Here is a 12,783-nt window from a genome sequence, read left to right as displayed (position 1 = left end):
ATGGTTACTTGGAGATTTAGTTCCTTAAAAACTATTGAATAGGAACCTCCATTCAGTTCCTTGTTGGCTATCAGCTAGAGGCTGCTCTCAGTTCCTCACTGTAGTGTCCTGTACAATACAGTATCCTACTTCATCATAACTAATTCAAGAAAAAGAGTTAACATGCTAGATAGAAGGCACATCCTTATTAAACTCATTATGGAAGTATCATTCCTTCAGTTTTGTCTTAATATATTCATTAGAAAAAGTGATTGGTTCAGGTTATGCTCAAAGGGAAAGGACTAGATAAGGGTGAGAATAGAGATATGGAAGCCACTCTATCACACATGATCACCCTCAGGCACTGAAGCACACACTTAAGAGCATCCATGTCTTCCCTAGAGAACTGGCAAGCAGAATAATGTATAAGATATGGGAACCAGACTCACAGCTTTCTCTTTCTTCACTCCCAATGCCTTGCTAGCATAGACAGCTATGCTGTACTTACAGTAGTAAAAGAGATATGACCTCAAGCCTCCCATTGTAGCAAAGGGTACATCCTCCTTTATGATAGCTGGCACTGCAAACATAGTCCAAACACTCAAGACTCTACAGATGACCATCCTTTAGGTGGGAATAAAACTACTTTTCTTCTAGGAATTGTTCTGCCCTAGGCAGTAGCTTCAGTCTCCAATTAGAACAAAAATATTAAAGTCTTGGGATATTTTTCTTTTCAAAAATTGATTTAATTTGTTGTCAGTTTCATGTGTGTATATAGTGTGTTCTGTATATTTTAACCTCTCTACTTTCAATCTCAATAGAGCAGATATTCTTATACCCAACTCTTCCTGCCAAGTTCCATTCCCACAGTCAGGCCTTTTGTATTTTGTTGTGTGACTCTAATTTTAACCAGTATTATTTCTGTGGCAATGGGCTTAGAACAGTCCATTTGAGCCTGGTGGGTCACCATTAGGTACACAACCAAAGGCAAGAACTGCCTATACACCAGAATTTGTCCATGGGCAAAGAGACAGACAATCATGAATTCACTATATTTTTTGGTGGTCACTTCTTTATTCTACTTGCTTATAGGTGTTGGTGCACAAAATGTTTCAGTGCACAAACTATATGGGGGCTAGAGATATGGTTCAGCTTCTAAGAGCATGCATTCCTCTTGCACAGGACCCAAATTTGGTCCTCAGCACCCATGAATGATGTCATGAACCACCTGTAACTCCAGCCCAGAGGATCAGGCATCCTCTTCTGAGCTCTTCAAACACTTGAACTCAAGTGCACATAGCCAAATTCAGATGCTCACAATTAAAACTACAATATCTTAAATAAGATCAAGATATTTTAGAGTTCTTGATTATTTGTCTACTTTCCTACTCATAATTTAATCTACTTGACAGTATTTATTAAGCTCCCGTTATGTGATATATATAATGCAAGTTCTTAATGTGCTAAAAGGATTCATAAGAACCAAATGAGCCAGAGTCGTACAGTGAGCGTCTGTCTCAATTAAAAATAAAAAGTCAACAGAAAAAAAAATACCCCACTATAATAGGATTTCTATTACAGGGATGAAACACCATGACCAAAAGCAAACTGTGGGGGGAAGAGTTTACAGGATTCATGCTTCTACTTCACTGATTATCATCTAAGGGAAGTCAGGACAAGAAATAAACAGGGCAGGAACCTGGAGGCAGGAGCTGATACAGAGGCCTTGGAGGGTGCTGCTTACTGGCTTGCTCCTTTTAGCTTGCACAGACTGTTTTCTCTTATTGTTGTTGTTAATTTTGCATCCAATTACAGCTTCCCCTTCCTCCTCTGCTCCCAGTTCCTCTCTCTCACCTCATTTCATATCCCACTCCTCCCTTTCTCATCAGAAAAAGGGAAGCCTTCAATGGTTATCAACCCATAATGACGTATCAAGTTGCAGTAGGAGTAGGCGTGTCTCCTATTGAGGTTAGACAGGCAGCACCATTAGGTGAAAGGAATCCAAACTGAGCAACATCGTCAGAAACAGTCCCTGCTCCTGATGGGAGTCCTATATGAAGACCAAGCTACACAACTGCTACGTAAGGGCAAAGAGCCTAGGTCCATCCCATGCATGCTTTCTGGTTGGTGGTTCAGTTTCTGTGGGTCCCTTGGGCCCAGAGTAGTTGATTCTATAGCTTCCTTGGGATATCCTTGACCTCTCTGGCTCCTTCAATCATTCCTCCCCACATTCCATTGGAGTTCCTAAGCTCTGCCTAAGGTTTGACTGTGGGTTTCTGCATTTGTTTCCATAAGCTGGTAGGTGAAGCATCTCTGATAAGCTCCCATCTGCAAGTAGAGCTGGGTGCTCTCTCATGATATGAGGCTCAAGTTGGACTGGGGACTGGTTGACCATTTTCTCAATTTCTGCTCCATCTTTACCCCTGCACACTTGAAGGCAGAACAAACTGTGGGTGAAAGGCATTGTTGCTGGGCTAGTGTCCTCATCCCTCCATTGGAAGTCTTTTCTGGTTACAAGAGATGGCCATACTCCATCCCTGAAAATGACCCTTGTCCTCTGTTTCTAGACTTTCCCAGAGATGCCTCCACACCTATTCCAATTCTCTCTTCATACTCTTTCCCTCTTCCTCCCCTACTTGAATCCTCCTGTTTCCTTCCTCATACTCTTCCCCACCCAGTCCCCTTCCTCCATCCACACCTGATGTCTATTTGATTTCCCCTTCTTAGTTATTTTCAAGTTTCTCCCCTCCCCCTTGAAGCCTCCTTCTTAATTAGCTTCTTTGTGGATTATAGCATGGTCATCCTGTGTTTTATGGCTAACATGTACTTAAAAGTAAGTACACGCCATGTTTGTCTTTCTGGATCTGGGTTACTACACTCAGGATATTTTCTAGTTCCATGCACTTGCATGCAAATTTCATGATGTCTTTCTTTATAATAGCTGGGTGATAGTCTATTATGTAAATTTAACATATTTTCTTTATACATTCTTTGGTTGAGGGACATCTAGGTTGTTTTGAGTTTATGGTTATTACAAATAAAACTTCTATGAAAATACTTGAGCAAATGACCTTGTGGGGTGGTGAAGCTGCTTTTGAGTATATGCCCAGGAGCTGGGTCTTGAAGTAGAACTTTTCCCAATTATTTGAGTAAACACCAATTTGATTTCCAAAGTGGTTATACAAGTTTGCATTCCCATCAGCAATGGAGAAGTGCTCCTCTTCCTTGATACACATCCTCACCAGAATGACCTGTCACTTAAGGTTTTGATCTTAACAATTTTGATGGGTATAAGATGGAATCTCAGAGTTAATTGATTTGTATTTCTCTGTTGACTAAGGATGTTGAACACCTCTTTAAGTGCTTCTTGGCCATGAGAAATTTCTCTGGTGAGGATTCTCAGTTTAGCTATATACCCTGATTTTTAAAATGGGGCTATTTAGTTTGTTGATATCTAGTTTCTTGAGTTCTATAGGCTATAGCTTAGGAATTAATACTCCAGTCTTAAGGGCAGTGGAGAGGTCTATAAGGTACTACGTCTGAGCCATCAGATACAGCCTACAGAGGTGCCCTATTCACCTAGATGGAAACATAAGATGTCAAAAAGACCAAAGGCCTTTAGTTAATGAGCAAGATGCTGCATAATACACAGGGTCATCCTTCCCTGAGTGAGTAATTAGTTGCAACACTGGGATTCAGGATCCAAGGTGGAAGGGGAGAATATCTACAAAATGGAAAGAGGGTGGTTCAAATTAAAGTTATTTCCATCCATTTCAGAAAACACCAAATAAAACCAGTTCCAATAAGCATTGAAGTTAAAATCATACAGTGATCATGCTGTGGTCACATGACAACCAAACTAAACATCAATAGCAATGAAGCTTAGAAAACCCTCCCTTTCATAGAATAAGAAGCACACTTGTAGTAATTTCCAAGTAAAAGAAGGGACTGCTGGGGACATCATAAAACTGCTTCACCTGGAGGGGAACACTGCTGAGGGAGGCATAAAATCAGTGAGTTAGACTTTTACCACAGACGCTAGAAAAACAAGATATTAAGTCCAAAATCAATACGTGGAAGCAAATAATAAAAATAAAAGAAAATGAAACAAGGGAGTAGACAAAAATAGAAAAAGTCAAGTCTTTGGGAGTTTTTGTTGTTTAGGATTTTCTAACAAATCTTAATGTTTCAACATATATCAATAACCTGAGGTGTTTAGAAGAAAAAATTGTCAGAAGGTGGGAATAAAATGGAATTTTACAGACATAAAATCAGAAAGTAGACATCTCTAGAGTCGATTGGGGTAAGTAGTCTGTTCTATGGAAAGACAGGAAAGAGTTTTCTGGGATAGCGTACATGCTCTGTGTCCTTGCTTGCCTGTAGTGTCCACAAGGAATGACTGACCTGAGCACTTGATATCTGGCCATCTTTATGCATGTGGTCATAATTGCCTGTTTTAAATATAGAGGGAAACTGTGTTCTAAGTGGCACATGGTGGGGTTCCAGAATACCTCTGAGCCGAGGACTCAAGTTCCCCTACCATCTTCTATTCAAGCTAGTACAAGCCTCCATGAGGAGAGACTCTGTGGGACAAAGGTACAATCTCTCATCAGTCACACGGGCCACATAATAAGGCAGATAGTACTAACTTGCTTCTTTTAATGATGTGTTTCCACTGGAGGGCAAAGGTGTCATGAGAAACAAAATCTGAAAAACTTGGGATCCACGTGCAATACTTAATGAAAGTGGCACCATTGCAAGTTCCTAAAGTTTGCAAGCAAGGATATAGACAGTTCTAGTCCCACTTATAGCTACAGATGAAAGAAAGCCTGCTGAGGTGTTGTTTCAGCCAGATGAGCCCACACCAGGACAGAATCTAGCACAGGACCTGGGGATTTATCTGTTTTTTTGCAGTTGTAGTTCACACACTGAACCCCAAGCCATCTTGTGAACTGGTGGCTGTTTTGCTGATAGAAAAACCAAGTCTTTACTAAAGGATTACTCAACAAGTTAAAAAAAATAATCCCCTTGATTCTCAGAATTCTTGAAACAGAGAGAGCACATCCCTACATTTATGCTAGATCTTTTCTCTGTATTCATTTGTTGTTGTTTCTTCCTCCAAGCTATTTAAACAGACCAAGATCAAACTCCAAGGTTACATAATCCTTGAAGCTGCCCCTGATCTTTTCAGCCACCACCGTCTCAGACTGCTTTTGCTCTCCCAGTCTTGACCATTTCCTACATTCTGAACTGAGTGTCTGCTGCACAGGTATCTTTGTTTTTCATTTACCTTAACTCATTATTTGTATTCACTTTACATCCCAGTCCTGGCCTCCTCCCCTCTTCTCCTCCCTGTCCCATCTTCACAAATGCCTCCCCATTACCACTTCCCTTCTCAGAATCACAGAATGGGAAGCCCCTGTCCCCCTACCCCCACCCTGGGGTACCCACCCACCCTGGGATATCTAGTTGCAGCAGAACTCTGAGTGCATCCTTTCTCACGGAGACCAGACCAGGAAGTCCAGAGGGAGGAAGGGGATCCAATGGCTGATGACAAACTCAGAGACAGTCACTACTTCATGTGGGAATGCTCTGCATATCTGCAATATGAAGTCACAGCTGCTCATCAGCTTCACATGTGTATGGGGCCTAAGTCTAGCCCCCGAATGCTCTTTGGTTGGTGATTGAGTCTCTGTGAGCCCCTATGGGCCCAGGTTACTTGATTCTGTATGTCTTCTTGTAGTGTCCTTGACCCCTCTAGGTGCCCACATCTTCCTCCACTTTTCCACATGACTCCCTCAGCACCTCCTGATGTTTGGCTGTGAGTCTCTGCATCTGTTTACAACTGCTGCTGGATGAAGCTTCTCAGGAGACAGTTATTCTAGGTTCCTGTCTATAAGCATAGCAGAGCATCATTAGACTTCTCACAGGGGATGGGTCTCAAGTTGTTAAGTTGGGACTCATCCAGGAGAGCAGAACTTCACTTGTACTTTCTAATAAAGTCCGTACATTTATAACTATTTGCATAACTTCATTACTTAGCTAAGTATATTAAAGAAAATTTTGGCCTATAAATTATACAAATATTTTTAAAAATATTTTATTAATAAGAAGATCATATTTTTGAAAGCTCATTAAATGCTTACTGGGTTGCATTGTAGGTATTCATAAAATAAATTCAAATTCCAGTAAAAAATTGCAAAAAAATTATACTTAGATTCAATCCAGTAAAGTCATTCTAATTCTTTTTGTTGTTGTTGTTTTGGTTTGGTTTTCTTTAGTATTTTGTATCTATTGCTCCTTTATACATTGAAAAATAATACTGTAAGAAGTGCACATGTCCAAACAAAACAGTCTTTATCACAATGTAGCCTTGAAGCTGACTTTTAATCCTGTGTCAGGAATAAAGGACATAATGTTTATCAATCACTGGGAAGGACAGACCACAGAAAAGAATAAATATAAGTCAGCAGACCAGAGGTTAAAACCCTAGTCCTGATCTGAGGGCTGAGGAGACCAGCATCCAGACTCTCTCATCTGACTTTTAATAATTTAACAGGTTAGATTTTATTTTCTTTTAGCTCCTCTTGCTGCTGCTTTGATCACAGTGTGCTAGAAAAATTGGGTAGAGTGAATCCCAGAGATTTCTGGAAAACTCTTTTCATTGGGTCTTTTTTTCTAGCCCTCCTAAGGGTTACCCTACACCACACTTGCTCCCACTGTCATTTGGTTCCTGTGTTGACCATGATTGGATGGAGCTGCCTGGTGACAGGAGCAGGAGGGTTCGTGGGCCAGAGGATCATCAGGATGTTGGTGCAGGAGAAAGAACTGCAGGAGATCAGAGCACTGGACAAAGTATTCAGACCAGAGACCAAGGAGGAATTCTCCAGTAAGTGAGCCAGAGTCTCTATTTGTGTGACTGTTGGGAATGCTGACTGAGCATTGGGGGGAAATCTTGTCTAGCAAATGTAGAGACACTCTTGGAACTTAAGGCTTCTCCATGCTTGAACACATTGGGGAGATTCAAGACCACACAGCATAAAATACACCACAGTTGTAGGGCTAGAGTCTGGCTTGTGTCTGATCTAGAGATGGTGGCTACAAGCCCAATTTCTGGAGCTCCAGACCCTGCCTTTCTTCCCATCAGGCAGTCTCACAGTTGTGTTCTTCCTGTAATGTGATATCAGTACATACTTGTTCAGTGCTCTGCAGCATTAGCGAGGATGCTGGACTGGAGGCCTCTGCAGTGGTCTCTGTCTTTCTACTTGGTGTGGTTGCTTGCTCCTTTTCTTGTGTGGTTTGGCAGAGAGAAGTCATTCAACAGTCTCCCCCGTGGAGTTGAAATAAAGAGTAAAATCAGTGCATGAAAGAGAGACAGAGAGGGGCAAAGAGTGAGAGACTGAGTCAGACAACATACACTGAGCATTTTAGTGAGCTGAGTCAGTAGAGGGCCACAGACGCTTCACCTCCTTTCTCCAACGTCAATCCCCTCTGACCTTCACCTTCACAAAAGAAATGACAGAACACTTTTCTGGAGCCTAGCATTCTTCTTTGCTGACATTGCTGCCACTGGGACAAGAATAAGCTCTGGAATGACAGTGCAGTTTTTAGTGGCATTATCTTCACACTCTCAAGATAATCCTGCAAAGACCTTAGGAAACAATGTTCAGCTATGGGGACCAGAGACTGGTGTAGATTGCCTGCATCACAATGCTCCTTTTGTGAGACAAGTCATCTGACTACATGATTACCAGTCTCATCCTGTGGATTCCATAGAAGCTGAAGATACTTATGCATTGCCTGCCCCAGCTTCACTTCTGAAACATGGGTCTCTTAAGGGGTGACATATGCAGCATCAGTGGATGCTTCTGATAGCTGCTGCATGCTGAAGGATAGTTCTCTCACAGAGGATCCATTTCCCTCTCTGTAATTCAGCTAACTCTTCATTTGTTCTCAGCCCAGATCCAAGTATTAAGACCTGTCAGGGGCAGGGCTGAAATGTCCATCTTTGTGTCTCCCTCTTCTGAATCCTCCTCACTGAAGGACTGTTCATAGGAGACCATCTGGTTAGCATGTTCCTTGCTCAGATTTCTCCTATGCCTTCGTAGTTTGTAATCCCAGATTGATATTACAGCTTCCCAAGGCAGAACTCCACCACCCTCTTTTTCCTTCAAATCCACACAGGATTTCCCCATTTCCTATCAATTGAGTTCTATTCTCCCTCCTTACATTTCTGTGCCACCACTCTTCCAGTTGCTTTAATGAATGTAGGAATTTCCCATAAACCTCTGTTTGTATATAAAGCAGAATTGGCATCCTACTTCTCAGATGCACGTTCTGCAAGGAGATGGGGTGGATATAGACGCTTCCTCATTCCCTATAATTGCTAGATTCTGATTTTTGAGTGTTTATGCTTCTTTCAGAAAAAGGCCTTCTCCTCATTGTCTTCTTACGATGACTGCCCTAGAAGGCCTAGGTAACTGACAACTGTCAGAAAATATTCGTCCCATGAAGAAAGTTTCCCAAGGACCTGCTTTGTGTTCACAGAGCTGCAGACAAAGGTCAAGGTGACAGTGTTGGAAGGAGACATCCTGGATGCCCAATGCCTGAGGAGAGCCTGCCAGGGCATCTCTGTTGTCATCCACACTGCTGCCATCATAGATGTCGCAGGTCTTGTGCCCAAGCAGACCATCCTAGATGTCAATCTGAAAGGTACAGTACCTGAGGAAAATATGGAGCTGGTGGGAAAATGATAATGGAAGAACAGGGAGTGGGTGACTCCTGCTTTGGAACATTTGCCATGCTCACTCACTCTCTGATAGCATAGCCCTCAGTCTCAATATTTCTGTAAAATTTCATTTTATTTTCATTTTGTGTCTGCATGAATATCTGTGTACCATTGGTGTGATGGGTGCCTAGGGGACCAGAAAATGGCATCATTCCTGGAACTTGAGTTAAAGGTGATTGTGAGAAGCCATGTGAGGGCTAAGGATATAAGGCAGATCCCCTGGAAGAACAGGAAGTATTCTTACGCTCATTGCCATCTCTCCTTCCTCTAATCTCAATAGTTCCAGTGGAGAAAACAGGGTGAGAGGGAGAATAAACATGATCAAGTCTCCAGAGGCAATAAGAGAATAGATATTTAAAGTCACAACTCTCTATCCTGGTTTCCTCCATACCAGTGAGGCTGGATGCCAAGCCCTACACCTTCCTCTCCATCTACCCACTGCCTGCTTCCAGGCCAGATCCAGGTATTAGACAGCCCACTGTGCCTTAGCTTACTTCTGTGAGAGCCATCCTGCCCCCATGAAGCAAGGTATCCCTGGCAGAGGCTGCAGCAAAGCTGTCTCAAAAAAGCATGCTGGGAAGAATGATCCAGCACTTGTCCTCCCATGCTCTTTTCTTAGGAGTCATTAATACTAACATGTCTTTATCACCAGCTTCTCAGCCCACTGTGGCTCTCCTCTAGAGGAGGTAAGCATTTTTTCCATGCCCCCTTTCTTTTTCTCTATATTTCTTTTTGGTGGGCCTTTCTGCAGTATAGCTTTATAGTATAAGTCAAGATGAAACAGATTTCTATATAATATCCCCACTCTCTCCACCAAGGACCAATCTTTTTATTACCACTATACTCTCTGCAACATCCCTATATATGTTTCTCTTTTTTAAGTTTATCTTCTCATGCATTACACACCAACTGCTGTATCTCCGTCATCTTTCAGCTACCTACATCTTCTGTCATCCTCTTCCCTGAATCCTTTCCCATCCACTCCTCTCAAGTTTCCTTTCAGAAAATGGCATGTCTTTCAGGTATATCAATCAAGCAGGGCATATCAAGGTTAATTAAAACTAGACAGAGACCCTCACATTAAGGTTGGATGAAGCACCCCAGTAGGAGTAGAAGTATCACTAAAGCAGGAAGAAACATCAGAGACATCCCCTGTTGTCTCTGTTAGAAGTCACCCCAAAACAGAATGCTATACAAATATAACATACATATTGCCTATATTAGAAACAGGCAAGCTCTCTGATTGTTGGTTCATTTTCAGTAAGTTCCTATGAATCAAGGTTTTTTGATTCTGTGAGTTTCCAACTTGAAACCCCTTGTCACCAGGGGATGTCCTCCCTGAAACTGCCCTGAGGAAAAGAAACATGTATATATGTGTACATGTGTATTTATTACACACACACATATATATATATATATATATATATATATATATGTATATGTATATATAACATATGTGTGTGTACGTGTGTGTACATGTACATGTGTGTGTGAAATTCTGTGTAATGATATTCTGCTCTACTCGTAGATTGATGTCTAAAACAATTGGCACCAGAGGGCTTCATCCAGGAACTGATGGAAACATCTGCAGGGACCCACAGAGCAATATTAGGCAGAGTTCAGATAACCCTGCTAAAGAGAGGGAGGAAGGATTGTAAGAGCCAGAGGGGTCAAGAATACCACAAGAAAATCCATATGTGTTCCATATTGTTGCCTTTCAATCTGCTCACTCCAAGATGTCTTTACCAAAAAAAGTGATTTAGAATTTCCAGGAACTCCTTTAAAATATCCTTACTAGTTTCTCATTCATGGCCCTGACACACACATATCAACAGGAAGATGCCAAAAGCCCCTGGTGTTCTTAGCCCAACTCTAAATTACAATGCTTATGTGTTGTATCTTCCAGAGGCTGGAGATGTGAGGTGACAGGGATGGTGACTAGGACATTACTGTACTAGACCATTGTCACACTGAAAAACATGTCACAGTAATAGCTTTCAGCATTCACTAGCAAGTAAACCCCACATTTCATTGGTTAATATACTTAACTTGAAAAAAAAGTGAAGCTGTTTCTCTGGGAAATTGAGTTACAGAGTGACTTATAATGTCAACAAATGACTGGATGATAACAATGGTAATGACTCCTTGCCCAGGGCATTCCTTCCTTCCTCCATCATGTGCTGTCAGCACTGTCTCTACAGTGTTCTGGCTTTCCAGGAATGAGCAGCAGTAGGCACATGTTGTTTTTCAGTTCTCTAGCGGGCTCAATAGAAAAGAATGATATAAATGAGAAATCCTCACTCTTAATGCTATATTGCCAAGATACACAGTAGAAAGCCTTTGTTCTTCTCCAGAATTGAAGGTCATAGACAGAGAAAGGAAGACCTGTCAAGGCTGTACATCTGGAAGCTTCAGATACCAGATAGCATATATCACCTTTTTGTTTATTGGTGTGTTGGTTTGTTTGTTTTTTATTCTCATCTTCCCAAAGCATAGTTGTGCTGATTCAGGAACAGAAAAAAAACCTACTGGGGATAGGGTAAAAATAACAGGAAGGCAACTCCTTATTCTATTTCCCAACACTCACACTGACAGTGTGTTTTCTTTGACTAGGTACCCAGAACCTACTGGAGGCCTGTGTTCAAGCCAGTGTGCCAGCCTTCATCTTCTGCAGCTCAGTTGATGTTGCAGGGCCCAACTCGTACAAGAAGATTGTCCTGAATGGCCATGAGGAACAGAATCATGAAAGCATATGGTCTGATCCATACCCATACAGCAAAAAGATGGCCGAGAAGGTGGTGCTGGCAGCCAATGGGAGCATGCTGAAGAATGGTGGCATTTTGCATACTTGTGCCTTAAGGCCCATGTACATTTATGGGGAGAGAAGTCCATTCCTTTCTAGCATAATAATTATGGCCCTGAAAAATAAGGGTATTCTGAGTGTTACTGGCAAATTCTCCATAGCCAACCCAGTGTATGTGGAAAATGTGGCCTGGGCTCACATTCTGGCAGTCAGGGGCCTTCAAGACCCCAAGAAGTCCACAAACATCCAAGGACAGTTCTATTACATCTCTGACAACACCCCTCACCAAAGCTATGATGATTTAAATTACACCCTGAGCAAGGAATGGGGGCTCCGCCCTAATGCCAGCTGGAGCCTTCCTCTGCCCCTGCTCTACTGGCTTGCCTTCCTGCTGGAAACTGTGAGCTTCCTGCTACGTCCAGTCTATAGGTATAGACCTCTCTTTAACCGCCACTTGGTCACTCTGTCAAATAGCACGTTCACTTTCTCCTACAAGAAAGCTCAGCGAGATCTGGGCTATGAGCCACTTGTCAGCTGGGAGGAAGCCAAGCAGAAAACCTCAGAATGGGTTGGGAAACTAGTGGAGCAACACAGGGAGACACTGGACACAAAGTGTCAGTGATGGAAAAGGGGCAGGTACACGGCTCTGGATGTTATCAGGTCCTGTAGCAAGTACAGAGGCACAAGCCAGGTCCTGCTGACTTCTTTTAACACAGAGCACAACTTGGTATGTTTCTCAAGTTACCAGAAGCCTTGCTAGTCACTGATCCATTCATAAGCTTTCTTCCTAAGTCCCTGCCTGGAGACACACAAGTATCTGAGTCTCAGTTGCTAGGACCAAAGGCTTCAGCAATTACAATTTACTGTCACTTAGAACTTAGCATTGCTTTTATTTCCCCCTTCAAGTCCTAAGTCATATTCTGCCTTTGGTAAAATCCCATTGCTTTTTGAAGCAAGACTGAGACAGCAATAAATATTGTAATGCCTTACTTGGACTCAACATCTTTATGTTCTTGGGCACTACTATGATTTCCCTTCCATACCCAGGCCTTGTCAGTTCACAAATCAAACACTGAAGTAGAGTTCACTCAGAGGAAGTAGCAATCTGGGATTGGTCTTAATCATGCAGAAGTGGGTGTTATGTGGAGCTCGCCAGAGAAGACTGCTCAAACATGGGGTTAAACCAATACATATGACTTTATTATCTGGCTAC

The 12,783-nt window shown here is 42.2% G+C and overlaps 1 protein-coding gene across 3 annotated transcripts; it reads left to right on the top strand.

Moving 5' to 3' along the window:
• The first annotated feature begins 5,133 nt into the window (after positions 1–5,133).
• On the top strand, positions 5,134–12,559 carry LOC110319834 (3 beta-hydroxysteroid dehydrogenase/Delta 5-->4-isomerase type 1). Of its 3 annotated transcripts, none has more exons than XM_021195457.1 (4): positions 5,134–5,248; positions 6,662–6,868; positions 8,527–8,691; positions 11,381–12,559. In XM_021195457.1, the coding sequence occupies exons 2-4, from the start codon at positions 6,724–6,726 to the stop codon at positions 12,190–12,192; spliced, it is 1,122 nt and encodes a 373-aa protein (XP_021051116.1). In that variant the 5' UTR covers positions 5,134–5,248; positions 6,662–6,723; the 3' UTR covers positions 12,193–12,559. The 3 variants fall into 3 exon arrangements, with proteins under 3 accessions (XP_021051116.1, XP_021051115.1, XP_021051118.1); XM_021195456.1 differs by lacking the exon at positions 5,134–5,248 and adding an exon at positions 6,471–6,538; XM_021195459.1 differs by lacking the exons at positions 5,134–5,248; positions 8,527–8,691 and having other exon boundaries at positions 6,724–6,868; positions 11,381–12,192.
• Positions 12,560–12,783: the final 224 nt, after the last annotated feature.

The sequence above is a fragment of the Mus pahari genome, chromosome 4, assembly GCF_900095145.1.
Source record: "Mus pahari chromosome 4, PAHARI_EIJ_v1.1, whole genome shotgun sequence".
Lineage (NCBI taxonomy): Eukaryota > Metazoa > Chordata > Mammalia > Rodentia > Muridae > Mus > Mus pahari.
This window is presented reverse-complemented; position numbering and strand designations above follow the sequence as displayed.